The 15,035-nt window shown below is 36.7% G+C and overlaps 1 protein-coding gene across 1 annotated transcript in view; it reads left to right on the top strand.

Annotated features, from left to right (window-relative positions):
* The window catches only part of LOC126354056 (serine/threonine-protein kinase Nek8), a 305,150-nt gene extending 290,344 nt beyond the window's left edge, over positions 1-14,806 (top strand). The window contains exon 22 of the mRNA XM_050003414.1: positions 14,531-14,806. Within this exon, the coding sequence (XP_049859371.1) occupies positions 14,531-14,599 (69 nt within the window). The 3' untranslated portion in view covers positions 14,600-14,806. The remainder of the gene's footprint in view (positions 1-14,530) is intronic.
* Positions 14,807-15,035: the final 229 nt, after the last annotated feature.

Here is a 15,035-nt window from a genome sequence, read left to right as displayed (position 1 = left end):
CCAGACTGTAGTGCCTAGAACCACTTGGCCACACTGACCAGCTTGGTTACTTTGCTTAATATTTTACAGTACTTTTCACTATGATTTAATTGAATAGGGTTGCCTCAACTTTTTGATGTACTTTAAAAAAAAATTTGTCTTTTTTTAACACTATTATGAAAAGGATAGATTGCAACTGACCATAAAGGTGACACATTGAGTGGCAGACAGGCATAATGAAAAGTGTGTTACATGCTGTGCTTTTGGCCAAAGCCTGCTTCAGAAAAGAAAGGAAAACACACATTCACATCAGCGGGTACCTTCCAGTTTTATTGCAAAACAAATTGTATTTGGAATTTACATCTCTTTCACAACAGATCAGTTTACACCTTCGAGATGTGATTTACAGGGCTTAATCATTTCTTTATATATTGGTCTTACTACTTTCCAGTGTTACTCAACTTTATTCTAGCAGTTAATAGTCAGTCTCCGATCATCAGGTATGGACAGACCATTCAATACTTTACTGATTTACAAAAGTTTTGTTGATTAGAGTGCTTTAATTTGGAATTAATCTGGTGAGAAAACTGATTAGTGTGGTGATGTTGTAGGTACACATCAAATTTCCCCACATTATATGTTGGAAAATTTATAATGAAATCCCAAAGTGCTGTTACATTTTTTTTCACATTTAAACAGATGCTGTAGAAGTGAGTCTAACTGTTACACAGATTTGCCGTCCTACATATTGCTACAATTAACACGATTGAACTGTTAATGGGTAATTCAATGGCAAAGGCTTCAAATGTTGCTCTAGACAAAGATTGTGCACCACAGTTGCATTACATTTGCTACTGTACTTAACAAAACTAGCAACTCCTTCTTTTTGCCTTTTGTTTCCTGCTGTATAATGCCATAAGATTGTGATCAGATATTAAATGTCCATCAGCTCAGGAATAGATATGGTGTTTCATGAAGCACAGTGATGGGTATAGTCTATACTTTCATAGTTGTACACATTGACTATGTGTTCATTTACCTTATTACACAAGCCTCTATTATTCTGGGGGAAAATTATTAGCCACACAGTCAGCTGCCGAGAAAGCTGCCCCCGGTGGGTTGTGCATCCCTGAGCTATCTTACAGATATCCTTTAGATCTCAAAACCCATGGCACAAGTCTAGGAAGTCTCACCAGCTTATTACAAAACCTTTAAAGTCTCTGATTTCAGGCTAATGCTTGAATCTGAACCAGGGGTAAAAAATCACTTCTACACAATGCTGAGATTGTGAATATCATTGAATTCTCATAAACAAGGTTGGTCTTCTCAAATTTCTCTGTCAATCACAATGATCCAAACATGAACTCAGAAATAGACGACAGACATATTTTGTTCTAACACTTCTCAATAAGCAAAGAGTATCCCACTGGCTCATTTTCAATTTGAGATGGAGACAACACTTGAAACTTCTTTAAGGCTTTCACATGACTCAGAACCAGGAGGCCACAAACAATTCTGGGGGCAATACTGCAGATTGTTTCTCGTTAGCAGCATAGTCTTGATGTAGTATCCCTAGTTCTCCCTGGTCCCTGCCTCCTCTTTCCATGGCCCCTAGATTTACCATTGGCATGTCACTCAGTCAAATCAACAAGACATGATAGGTCTTTTAGTGATCCAGCTACACACAGCTAACAAAATTAAGACCTATCTATTTCAGTTATGAATCAAGCCACATGTAGTGATCATGACTCAGCCCTGACACTAAATTTTCACCAAGCTATCATAAAGAGAGAGAGAGAGAGAGAGAGTGAGTGTGTGTGTGTGTGTGTGTGTGTGTGTGTGTGTGTGTGTGTGTGTGTGTGTGTGTGTGTGAGGGGGGGGGGGGCTCTCTGATTCCTACTAACAAAGTTTGAACATTTTGCCTAACATTTATGTCTGCATACACAGTTCAGTACAACTGGATGCACTTATGGTTATGATGATGTGGCAATAGGGCATTTAGTTCTAAGTGAATACACAGTGCTCTGTCTGACACAAGTTTTTATGTTTACTCGCATCTGTGTGTACTACACCAATCAGGTGTAAGCAGCTCTGCTGTCATTTGCTGCTGCACTCAGCTTAATAGTGGATGCCACAATTTGAACAAATACAATGCCTAAATAATTGTACTTTAAATTCACTCACAGAAATTACAGTGCACATGTGTTAAACACCCACAAAAATATAATTAAAATAGCAGGTGTGACAGTAGTGCTAAAATTATGAATGAAAGAAATAGGCATAAAATTGGAAACAACTACGCTAATGGAGGTCAACAATGTCTACATAAATAACAAAATTTTGGTAACATGACATTTATTATAAAGAAGAAGCAAATTAAATATTAGTTTCTTTGATCAAGTTCAAAAAAGAAAGTTTACATTTTAATAGAGGTTTTAGTCATTGATGAGAGGTAAAGCAGCTATTCTTATCTGTAATAATGCAGGCTGTGAGGTGAAATGTTGTCAGCAGCTTATCATTGCAGAAAACATGTTGAAATTAGCTCCGTCACCTGTACATGCTGCAGATGAATGATCTCATGTGGAATTTTGCTTTCCACTCGGCAGCGATTTCATCATTGGCATATTATAGGCCACTGGACAGTTGGATGTTGTCACAGTTGTTGCCAACATTTGGCTTTGCATGAGCAATTTTTTATGTCTCCAATGCACAACACTAAAGTAACGCGGAGCGGGGACTTCTCTAGATGACGCCGTTATAAGGAGAAAGAAAACTGGCATTCTACAGATCGGAATGTGGAATGTCAGATCCCTTAATTGGGCAGGTAAGTAAGAAAATTTAAAAAGGGAAATGGATAGGTTAAAGTTAGATATAGTCGGAATTAGTGAAGTTTGGTGGCAGGAGGAACAAGAGTTTTGGTCAGGTGAATACAGGGTTATAAATACAAAATTAAATAGGAGTAATGCAGGAGTAGGTTTAATAATGAATAAAAAAAAAATAGGAGTGCGCGTACACTACTACAAACAACATTGTGAACACATTATTGTGGCCAAGATAGACACGAAGCCCACGCCTACTCCAATAGTACAAGTTTATATGCCAATAGCGCTGTAGATGACGAAGAAATTGATGTTATGTATGATGAGATAAAAGAAATTATTCAGATAGTGAAGGGAGATGAAAATTTAATAGTCATGGGTGATTGGAATTCGACAGTAGGAAAAGGAAGAGAAGGAAACGTAGTAGGTGAATATGGATTGGGGGTAAAAAATGAAAGAGGAAGCCACCTGGTAGAATTTTGCACCAAGCATAACTTAATCATAGCTAACACTTGGTTCAAGAATCAAGAAAGAAGGTTGTATACATGGAAGAAGCCTAGAGATACTAAAAAGCATCAGATAGATTATATAATGGTAAGACAGAGATTTAGGAACCAGGTTTTAAATTATAAGACATTTCCAGGGGCAGATGTGGACTCTAACCACAATCTGATGGTTATGAACTGTAGATTAAAACTGAAGAAACTGCAATGAGATGGGAATTTAAGGAGATGGGACCTGGATAAACTGACTAAACCAGAGGGTGTACAGAGTTTCAGGGAGAGCATAAGGGAACAATTGACAAGAATGGGGGAAAGAAATACAGTAGAAGAAGAATGGGTAGCTTTGAGGGATGAAGTAGTGAAGGCAGCAGAGGACCAAGTAGGTAAAAAGACGAGGACTAGTAGAAATCCTTGGGTAACAGAAGAAATATTGAATTTAATTGATGAAAGGAGAAAATATAAAACTGCAGTAAATGAAGTAGGCAAAAAGGAATACAAACGTCTCAAAAATGAGATCGACAGGAAGTGCAAAATGGCTAAGCAGGGATAGCTAGAGGACAAATGTAAGGATGTAGAGGCTTATATCACTAGGGGTAAGATGGATACTGCCTACAGGAAAATTAAAGAGACCTTTGGAGAAAAGAGGACGACTTGCATGCATATCAAAAGCACAGATGGAAACCCAGTACTAAGCAAAGAAGGGAAAGCAGAAAGGTGGAAGGAGTATATAGAGAGTCTATACAAGGGCAATGTACTTAAGGACAATATTATGGAAAATGAAATGGAAGAGGATGTAGGTGAAGATGAAATGGGAGATATGATTCTGCGTGAGGAGTTTGACAGAGCACTGAAAGGCCTGAGTCGAATCAAGGCCCCGGGAGTAGACAACATTCCAGTAGAACTACTGGCAGCCTTGGGAGAGCAAGTCCTGACAAAACTCTACCATTTGGTGAGCAAAATGTATGAGACAGGCGAAATACCCTCAGACTTCAAGAAGAATATAATATTTCTAATCCCAAAGAAATCAGGTGTTGGCAGATGTGAAAATCACCCAACTATCAATTTAATAAGCCACAGCTGCAAAATACTAACGTGAATTCTTTACAGATGGATGGAAAAACTGGTAGAAGCCGACCTCGGGGAGGATCAGTTTGGATTCCATAGAAATATTGAAACACGTGAGGCAATACTGATCCTACGACTTATCTTAGAAGCTAGATTAAGGAAAGGCAAACCTACATTTCTAGCATTTGTGGACTTAGAGAAAGTTTTTGACAGTGTTGACTGAAATTCTCTCTTTCAGATTCTGAAGATGACAGGAGTAAAATACAGGGAGCGAAAGGCAGTTATAAGAGGGACATGAAAGGGAAGCAGTGGTTGGGAAGGGAGTGAGACAGGGTTGTAGCCTATCCCTGATGTTATTCAATCTGTATATTGAGCAAGCAGTGAAGGAAACAAAAGAAAAATTTGGAGTAGGTTTTAAAATCCATGGAGAAGAAATAAAAACTTTGAGGTTCGCCAATGACATTGTAATTCTGTCAAACACAGCAAAGGACTCTGAAGAGCAGTTGAACGGAATGGACAGTGTCTTGAAAGGAAGATATAAGATGAACAGCAACAAAACCAAAACGAGGATAATGGAATGAAGTTGAGTTAACTCAGGTGATCCTGAGGGAATTAGATTAGGGAATGAGACACTTAAAGTAGTAAAGGAGTTTTGTAATTTTGGGAGCCAAATAACTGATGATGGTCAAAGGAGAGAGGATATAAAATGTAGACTGGCAATGGCAAGGAAAGCGTTTCTGAAGAAGAGAAATTAGTTATTTTTGAGTATAGATTTAAGTGTTAGGAATTCGTTTCTGAAAGTATTTGTATGGAGTGTAGCCATGTATGGAAGTGAAATGTGGACAATAAATAGTTTAGACAAGAAGAGAATAGAAGCTTTTGAAATGTGGTGCTACAGAACAATGCTGAAGATTAGATCACGTAACTAATGAGGAGGTATTGAATAGAATTGGGGAGAAGAGGAGTTTGTGGCACAACTTGACTAGAAGAAGTGATCGGTTGGTAGGACATGTTCTGAGGCATCATGGGATCACCAATTTAGTATTGGAGGATAGCGGGGAGGGTAAAAATTGTAGAGGGAGACCAAGAGATGAATAAACTAAGCAGATTCAGAAGGATGTAGGTTGCAGTAGATACTGGGAGATGAAGAAGATTGCACAGGATAGAGTAGCATGGAGAGCTGCATCAAACCAGTCTCAGTACTGAAGACCACCACAACAACAACAACAACAGGCCACTGGACAATGGATGCTGTCACAGTTGTTGCTAACATTTGGCTTTGCATGAGCAATTTATTGTGTCTCTAATGCACAACACTAAAGTAACGCAGTTCAGTAGAGGGTTTGAAGTTATTTTGACCACGGAATTATGGTCTGTTCGCTTACCAAGTGAATAATGCGACGTAAACTCGCCACTGTTGGTGGTAATATGCACACTCACAATAAACAATTCCTACATGCCTGTCACACAATTAACTATTCAGACACATAGTAGCCAGTGATGGTGCAAACATACATTGAAATTATAAATTATTTAAAATGTACATGGCACATTCACAGCAAACACAGTTCCTTCCAGAACACCATAACTACAATGTCATCTGTCCATAGCTATATTATTGTAGTTACGCAACACTGTTCATTTGGTGGTTTTACACAGTCCAACTTATCTGTTCACTTTAAACATTTTACATTCCATTACAGGAAGGAGCAAAAATGTGTCTTATCATTAATTAGTTTTGTTCGCACCGATTGTTTCACTACACAACATAGTCAGAACACTATTACCAGTGGTGGCTGCTGAGGCATTCCATTGGTGGCGCCAAAAAAACCTTGTTTGGTAGCATTGAACAAATTATGGAATTTTGTTGATAATTCATTTACTTCATAAGATATTATGTTAAACAAAACATACAGAGAAAGAGAAATAAACACTTATTACAAAAGGCCCTTGTTATGCACAGTAAGAGATTGATATATTCATGGATAACATGATAGCAAGTGATTGTACAAGAGAGAGAGAAAGAGAGAGAGAGAGAGAGAGAGAGAGAGAGAGAGAGTTGCTTTAGCTATCTTTTTTGCATGTCTGCATTAGATATTAAAAATAACACTAACTCTGAAAATCTCTCTCGCACACACAAATGCACACATGTGCACAAAGTCTCAAGTACAAAGGTCAACGTAATTCTGTGTGGGGACATTAACATAACACTAATATCATAAATGAATCCAGTGGCACCTTCATAAATATCCTTGAACGTTTTGGTGTGTCCCTGTTGGTAAATAGTGCAACATAGGTTACTACAATGACTGCATCAGTAATTGACCTTGTGGCCACAATTATGGACAGGAAAGATGTGATGTAGCTGTAAAAGATCTCAGACTATCAGACCATCTGCGTCAAATACCAACAGTAAAATCAGGCACTGAATGAATCCCTAAACTAAAAGCCTACAAATGACAACTACCAGAAATCAAAATTAAATTTTTTTTAAAGGAACTAGCAAAACAAAGCTGGGAAGAAGTGTATAAGCAAAACCGATGTGAATATGAAATCTCTAAATTCTTCACATTATTTAAATTGAACTCTGAAAAGGCATTTCCAAATGTATGCATGTCTTTATCAACATCTCACAAAACAGGTGGATAACAGCAGGTATTATAAGTCCTCCCAAACTTTTAAAAACCTCAGTTCCATGAAAAAGAGTTGCAATGATGCAAAATTCTTAAATTTCTATCTTAGATACAAAAGGATTTATAGGAAGGCGCTGATTACTGCAAAAAGTCATTTAATGACAAAATAATATATAATGCAGAGAGTGAAAGCAAAGCAGTTTGGAGTGTTATAAAGAACTAAACGGGGAGAGGCAAAGAAACACAGAATAACATACTGCTAAGATCCACAATACATAGCAAACTATGAAAATGAGCATTTTTCAAGTATTGCACAGAAGTTACAGAAAAAACTCCTGTAAATAATGATCACTAAATACAATGATGTTATTTCTAATCACAGAGAATGAAGTCAATAAAACTGTTCAAAAACTAAAAAATAAAGTCAGTAGGCTTAGATGAAGTACCAATGTGTGTACTGAAACAATGCATAGAGATTATACAGGGCCCTTTAACAAATATAATAAATGAATCTTTCACATCAGGGGCATTTCCAGAGCAGTTAAAACAGGCAAGAGTCGTACCTTTGCTTAAGTAAAGTAATGCAGAAGACATAGAAAATTACTGGCCCATTTCCCTGCTGTCACCATTCTCAAAAATAATAGAAGAAATTATGAAAGACAGGTTAATGAATTACCTGAATAAATACAATCTTGTAAAGGAATCAGATTGGTTTCCGAAGTGGCAACGGAGTCAGCCATAGTAGAATTCACAAAGGTTGTACTTGATGCTCTTGACAAAGATGAGTGTGTCACAGGCATATTTTTGGATCTTTCTAAGGCCTTTGATACAGAAGCATTAGGAATAAGAGGGGTAGCTAATGACTGGTTTCGATCATACCTAGCAGATAGGATACAAAGAGTAGAGATAACACATACTTCAAATAAATCTAAACATTTAGTAAAACACTTATCAGAAACAAAATACATTAATACAGGGGCTCCGCAAGGTAACATATAAGGACCAAACTATTCCTGACATACATCAATGACTTTCCCAGTAGTGGTACTCAAGGTGAAAAAATTCTCTTCGCTGATGACAGCAATATTATAGTCACTGAGAAAACAAGAGAATTCCTTGCAGAGAAAGCAAATGAAGCTCTCAAGGAAATTTATGATTGGTCAATAAGCAGTAAATTGACATTGGACATAAAGAAAACTAATGCCATGAATTTCAGTTTAAAGAGGGAAAATGACAAATTAAATGTAGATGGAACCTCTATAGACTGTGTAACAAATGAAAAATTTCTAGGAATGAATATTGATTCTCGGTTGAAGTGGTGTGAACACACAAAGGTACTTGCAAACATAATGTCACCAGCATATTATGCGCTTAGAATCCTATCATCAGTGTGAAACATGCTGTGTCTTTTAGTTACGTGCTGTTCATATGTAAATTCAATTCTTAGCTATGGCATTCTTTTTTGGGGAACAAATGCACAAAGTATGAACATAATTTTCAAACTCCAGAAAAGAGCCATAAGAATCCTAACCAAAAATGGTAGTTGAGCTCATTGTAACACTGGGGATATTACCTTCTCCATGTGAATACATTTTCCAATCAGTTGTACATATCAAAAATAACATTGGTAATTACTGCACAAACAGTTCTGCCCATGAACATGGAACAAGAGGTAGACTCAACTTACAGTTGCCACAAAAAAATAAACATAAAACTCAAAACAGCATATTCTACCAAGGAATAAAACTATACAATAAATTACCAAAAGAGATAAAAGAAATTGGAATCATACATTAAAGGATTACTTAGATAAAACAGAGCAGGGGTTTGGTTAAAAAAATGTTATACAAATAAATAATAATAATCATTATGAAACGTCCACCATTCGACGTAACACCTTCACACTATGTTTTTTTCCTCCTTTTTTCCTTTTCTAGACAAACTTACACCCAAGCTATGCATTGCTCAAAACTAACACTTCTGCCTCTTTCTGAGCTCAACATCTCACTCATTAAAGAAGGATGCTGACTCACTTTTTCAGGATAGCAAATGGAAAGTTGTGGTACAAAAAATGGACCAGAGATCACCAGTGTGTAAGTGTTTGTGTGTGTAGTGAGGGAAGTGTTATGAAACAATGTGTGTATAGTGTGTGCATTGACTGATAGTGAGATATGAGTGAACAGTGTGGCATTACATTATTTAATAAGTTATGTGTAAAAAAAAATATTTTATACCAGCAGTAAATCTAATGATTGTCTCTAACTGGAAGTCTGTAAATGTATGTGTATATGAATCAGCTTATTTTAAATTGGTCTAAACTTGTAAATACTTTGGCATGTCCTATATCCATGTGAAAAGAAATATCTACGGATGAATAAAGCTGCTGCCGCTGCTGCTGCTGCTGCTGCTGCTACTATTAACAGCACAATTCTTCACTCATCACAGGGTATGTTCGGTCACTTTTACGTGGCAGTCATAATCAGGGGGTGTTTTGATGAATAGTTTATTAAGATACCGTTGAAGAGCGGGCCTGAACTACCATGTAACAACACCACCAACATCATCTTACAGCTGCAGTCTAGCCATTACCAAATGATTTATATGCTCTGTTTTACTCTGAGTTGTGCTTGCTGGTTGTATCCTTTTATTATTTTGAAATGAGTGCAGAGAGCACTCTTCCTCTGCCATAGGGTTCGAATACGACTCTCTCAACACCAGATAGAATCAGTAATCCATATGTACATTATTACATCAGTTCTGCCTTCCTAGGAGCATAGAACATGGATGTAAGCTGCAGGCCTTGTGAAAAGGAGGTGTGGCTTGTGTCCCCACAGTGCTCTTCTGCCCTCGACAGCCAAACTCTTCGTTTGTTTTACGTACACAGCAGACTGCCAGAGAAGTGTGTGCTGCAATGTGAGCGCCAGTACCAGAAATAATAGGGCGCATAAACATTACTCGAACTTGTAATTTAATAAAACTAAAAGCATTGTACTAACCAAAAGCAGCAATGGTATTGGAAATCCATTTGTTGCTCCTTCTTGTTGGCAAATAAATCTGTCACTCTCAAATTGAAATCTTCAATTTTACACACGGCGGAGGTGTCACAGAATAGCATCCCTAAGACACTCAGTTGTTCTGCTTTCATGGTATTTCATAGGAATGTTTTAATTCTCTTGAGCATGGAAAAGCACCACTCAGCTTTCATGTCAAGACAGGTGTCATGATTAGCAGTTTCAAAACTTTAACAGTCTTGACAAATGTCATGAAGTGCATTCTCTACAATCAGTGAAAGAAACAGAACTGCTCCAGAAACTGCTCTCAACTCAGGCCCAGCATAGAAGACTTGAAGCTCACCCTTCAATTTTCTTTTTTCCAGGAATGTATATGTGTCTTTAATTTCAAGGTATTTGTCTGGAAAATCTGTGATGTATTTGTTAAACTGATTTACATCAAATAAGTTGGCTGCAAAGAGGTGTCCAGTGAACTGAAAATGTAATTTTATTTCAGAAAGGACAGCATCGCACACACACTTCCACAGCATCTCTTTTTCTATGCCCATCAAGAATCTGTGGCTTCTTGGCAAGCATCATTTCATCAATTTTGAAACTAATCTCATTTAGGATGGAATCAATGTCATGTCTGACATTTTGCATTACTGCTTCAAAGTTCTGGTTTTCTTGTGTTGCTGTGGTCAGTTGAGTTATCGTCTTCTGAAACTGATTAAAAAGCACGTTTGCATGAGGCATTATCTTATAGAAAAATGACAACCAGAAAATGAAATTACTATCTTTGTTTGTATAAACCAGCTTTTTCAACAGTAGAAGATAGTTTTATGCTCTCATTTGTTTCAGTGACTTCCATATCAGTAATAAGATTTTTCCCCATTTTGAAAAACATGTTTTACTACTCGCAACAGGTAATTTCATCTCGTCACACATTTGGGGCAAGCTTTTTTTGAATAGTGCTATGCAACACTTTTGATCTCTGTGGCCATAAGAAAAGAAAGAAGAATTACCTGAAAGATGTGAAACAAAGATGTGGGCTTTGCAATTAACAGAGGATGCCATAGACATAAGGTTCAACTGATGCACATAACAATGAATGTAGTTTGTATTTAGATATTTATCTTTAACTAATTTCTGAACTCCGTTTGACTTGCCACTCATAATGTTTGCACCATCATAACTCTGAGCTATTAGTTTTACTCAGTCATCACCAATTAATGGTTCAGTTTCTTTCAGAACTCTCTCAGCTGTAGTATGAGCATTTTGACTTTCTGGATTAACAAAGTTCTAAATTCTAAAATATTTCAACAGGTTTTCCCTCAACAACATAACACAATACAATAACCAAATGAAATTTGAAAGACACATCCATGCTTTCATCCACGATTGTTGCAACATAATTGGCACATTTTATTTCTTTACGAACTTCATCATGGTTCACTTCCAATGTGCATTTCAGTAGTTCATTCTGAACAGTCTTAGAAATGCCTTTGAACACTGATGCCAGGATGAGATGAACTTGAAGATCTTTATCTAGCTCACATAAAATCCCCTTATTTTGAGAGGCATTAGATTCATCGAGGCCCCTGAGAGCCAGTTCCAAAGCACCAAAGAACCGAATACAGTTTACCATTAAATTCAATATACCGGATGATCAAAAAGTCAGTATAAATTTGAAAACTGAATAAATCACAGAATAATGTAGATAGAGAGGTACAAATTGGCACACATCCTTGGAATGACGTGGGGTTTTATTAGAACCAAATAAATACAAACATTCAAAAAATGTCTGACAGATGGTACTTCATCTGATCAGAATAGCAATAATTACCATAACAAAGTAAGACAAAGCAAAGATGATGTTCTTTACAGGACATGTTCAATATGTCCACCATCATTCCTCAACAATAGCTGTAGTCAAGGAATAATGTTGTGAACAGCACTGTAAAGCATGTCCGGAGTTATGGTGAGGCATTGGCGTTGGATGTTGACTTTCAGCAAGCCCAAGAAATGTCGGTCGATCACAATACACTTGCGACTTCAGGTAACCCCAAAGCCAATAATTGCACCGACTGAGGTCTGGGGACCTGGGAGGCCAAGCATGATGAAAGTGGCGGCTGAGCACATGATCATCACCAAACGACGCACACAAGAGATCTTTCATGCATCTAGCAATATGGGGTGGTTCAAATAAAACCCCATGTCATTCTAAGCATGTGTGTCAATTTTTATCTCTCTATCTCCATTAATCAGTGGTTTATTAAGTTTTCAAATTTATACTGACTTTTTGATCACCCGGTATATCTATTCTTTTGTACATGTTTGTTGTGGCTGTCAATTGTTTGTCTATATTGCGAATCTATTTTCTGCTGAATGTTGGTTTTGCCCAGAAATAAAAAACTGCACATTATTCATGTGTCACTTTGACATTTCATGTACTTTCAGTGTAGATCATACATGCTCATCATCAGTTATTCCAATTTTACACCAATGAACATCTCCCTCAAATAGCATACAAGGAGAACAAAAAGCAGCATTGCTTTCTTCGCAACCACAAATCCATTTATTCTTTTGGTAAATTTCTGAATCGAACTTTTGGTATAATTTTTTTGTTTGCTGCTAGAGATTCAGATTCGGGATGTCCTACCTAGTTTTTTATTTGAGAGTCCTGTCACTAAATGGAGTTTTTAATTACTCATTCACTTTGTTCATGTTTGCTATTTTCATAGTCAACTGAATTTTCCCTTACAGATAACAATGTGCAGACAGCTATATATGGTCAATTACCTGATCTCGCAATAACTACAACGTGTTTGCACACAACCGTATTGCACAAATGTAACAAGTATAAACAGAAATACTACACCTTTGTTTGGGAAACAGATGCTCAACATGTGGTGAATATGTTAGTTCATTTGTTCTGTAGCAATAGCCCAGCTGTTGCGAGATAAAACAATTTGAAGTAATGCATCTTAGTTTCAAAATTTAAGTGCATAATTACATTCAAATCACAAATAGCTATTTATAATGATAGTTAAGGGTATTATTTCTGTATTTGATTTAATTAAGCATTAATTAGCATTTAGGAATGCATTAGCATTAACTTGCAGAAAGACTGTAAAAGTGGATTACAAGAAATCTCCACCCCAATGTATTCTAACATGATTGCTAGATGGCAGACTGTGCTTCTAAAGGTCCTCCACTTTACTACTCTCTGGTGTAAGGAATGTAAAGCTCTGAGTCAGACTAGCTGTGACTCCACCACCGACATAAGAAGCGTGTAGAAACGAACAGCCGAGCCTTTCACACAGTGCTTATGAGGACAGATGGTGCCAATCTGCAGGGTGGCTCCAAGCTTCAGAAAACTACTGTGAGAGTGTGTGTGACGAAACATGCCTCTTCAAATTAGAAATACATACTCCAAAACAATGTTTTATGTGCAGTTCGCACAGATTACTCTTTCTTTCTTTTTTATATAAGTGGTGCTTGGCACTACCTCAGAAGTTGCCCATGCTTTTAACGTTCTTCCACATTCTCGGTACAAACATGAGTCCACACAAACTCTACTCACACTGTTCAACCCTCCTAATTGATATTCTGATCACTCTCCCTCTGCTTGTACAATATCTCAGATACATTTAACTTTACAATGTCATGCCAATCAAAATTAATGTAATAAATGATAAATGAAAGATCAAAATATTTTACATCTTCAGTAGACAAGAAAACCTAATTACTTATGTCCAAAATGGAAATAAATCAGTTGCATATTATTTTTTTTAACAAACAGCTAATCATTACATTATAGAACAAAATAAACACTGTGCTATATCACCAGAAATTCTTGTAGAACTATGAAAAAAGAAAGAAAGCAAGAAAGAAAATAGAAAAAACCTCTTGTGTAAGTTGCAACTAATGATGCCTTCAAGGTCTGTATATCCTGGAGAGAAGACAGTATCCATGGGGGAGTAGTACTTGGTAACTTTGTTAGCTTTGCCAATGTCACCCATTTACAACAGCTTCTAATCACTTGACAGGAGACCAGTTTTCAGCTACTTATGAACAGCAACTTATCTCTATCTGTGTCTTAGAATGTGGAGTTGCATTGTGGTTAATAAAATGTTTTTCTGAAAAGAAAACAAATAACTTTGAACTAAGTTGCTTAGATCTCTTTCAGTATATAGATCCGTTACAGTACAAGGGTTCCAAGTATCCTTTAAGAATTGAAGTGAATTGCATAAAAAAATTTGATGTTCTGTTATATCATGTGACAAGACAAAGTAATAAGATGTGTAGATGCAGAGGGAAAAGGAATGTCACTCCAAAAACTGGGTCAGAAGGGTTTGAAACAGTAGATAGAATTCAAGAGGCAAGTTGTAGATTACCAGTAATGAACTAGTAGGTCAAAGTTAAGAGTTGAATCTCCTAGCCCCTCCTCAAATCAAAAGAAAACTTCCAGATTTCTTGATGTCTCTCATTTTTAAATTTATATATTGTTTACAATTACTTCCATTGTACCATTTCAGATTCCAGATTGGATAAAAGTTGAACTGGCTCAGTCAGAAAATGCATGGAAGGGGTATCCTGAAAACTGAAGTGAATGTAAGAAAAATTGTTTTGATATTAACACAATTTAACTGTTCTTATTCTGTAAATTCTGTAAACTATTCACTTGTATTTTGAACCTATTTAAGTATTACATGAAGTAATTAATGACACTGTACATCAGATTGCCTACCACAATTGATGTATCAATAACAAATCTGTTGTATGATCACTTGTGAAATAAATGGTCAAACTTATATCTTAATTATTTAGTATGTATATGTATCTAAGTGTGTGTGTGTGTGTGTGTGTGTGTGTGTGTGTGTGTGTGTGTTATATGCATACACCATAACTCTACTGGTCTAAATTTTTAATCTCTGCTGAAACCTATCTCTACCACTGCCCTAGGAACCTAACTTCACTCACATTACACTGACACTTCCTCTTGGCAGTCTCTCTCTTCTTACCTGTTCTCGCCCTCTCCCG

The sequence above is a fragment of the Schistocerca gregaria genome, chromosome 3, assembly GCF_023897955.1.
Source record: "Schistocerca gregaria isolate iqSchGreg1 chromosome 3, iqSchGreg1.2, whole genome shotgun sequence".
Lineage (NCBI taxonomy): Eukaryota > Metazoa > Arthropoda > Insecta > Orthoptera > Acrididae > Schistocerca > Schistocerca gregaria.
This window is presented reverse-complemented; position numbering and strand designations above follow the sequence as displayed.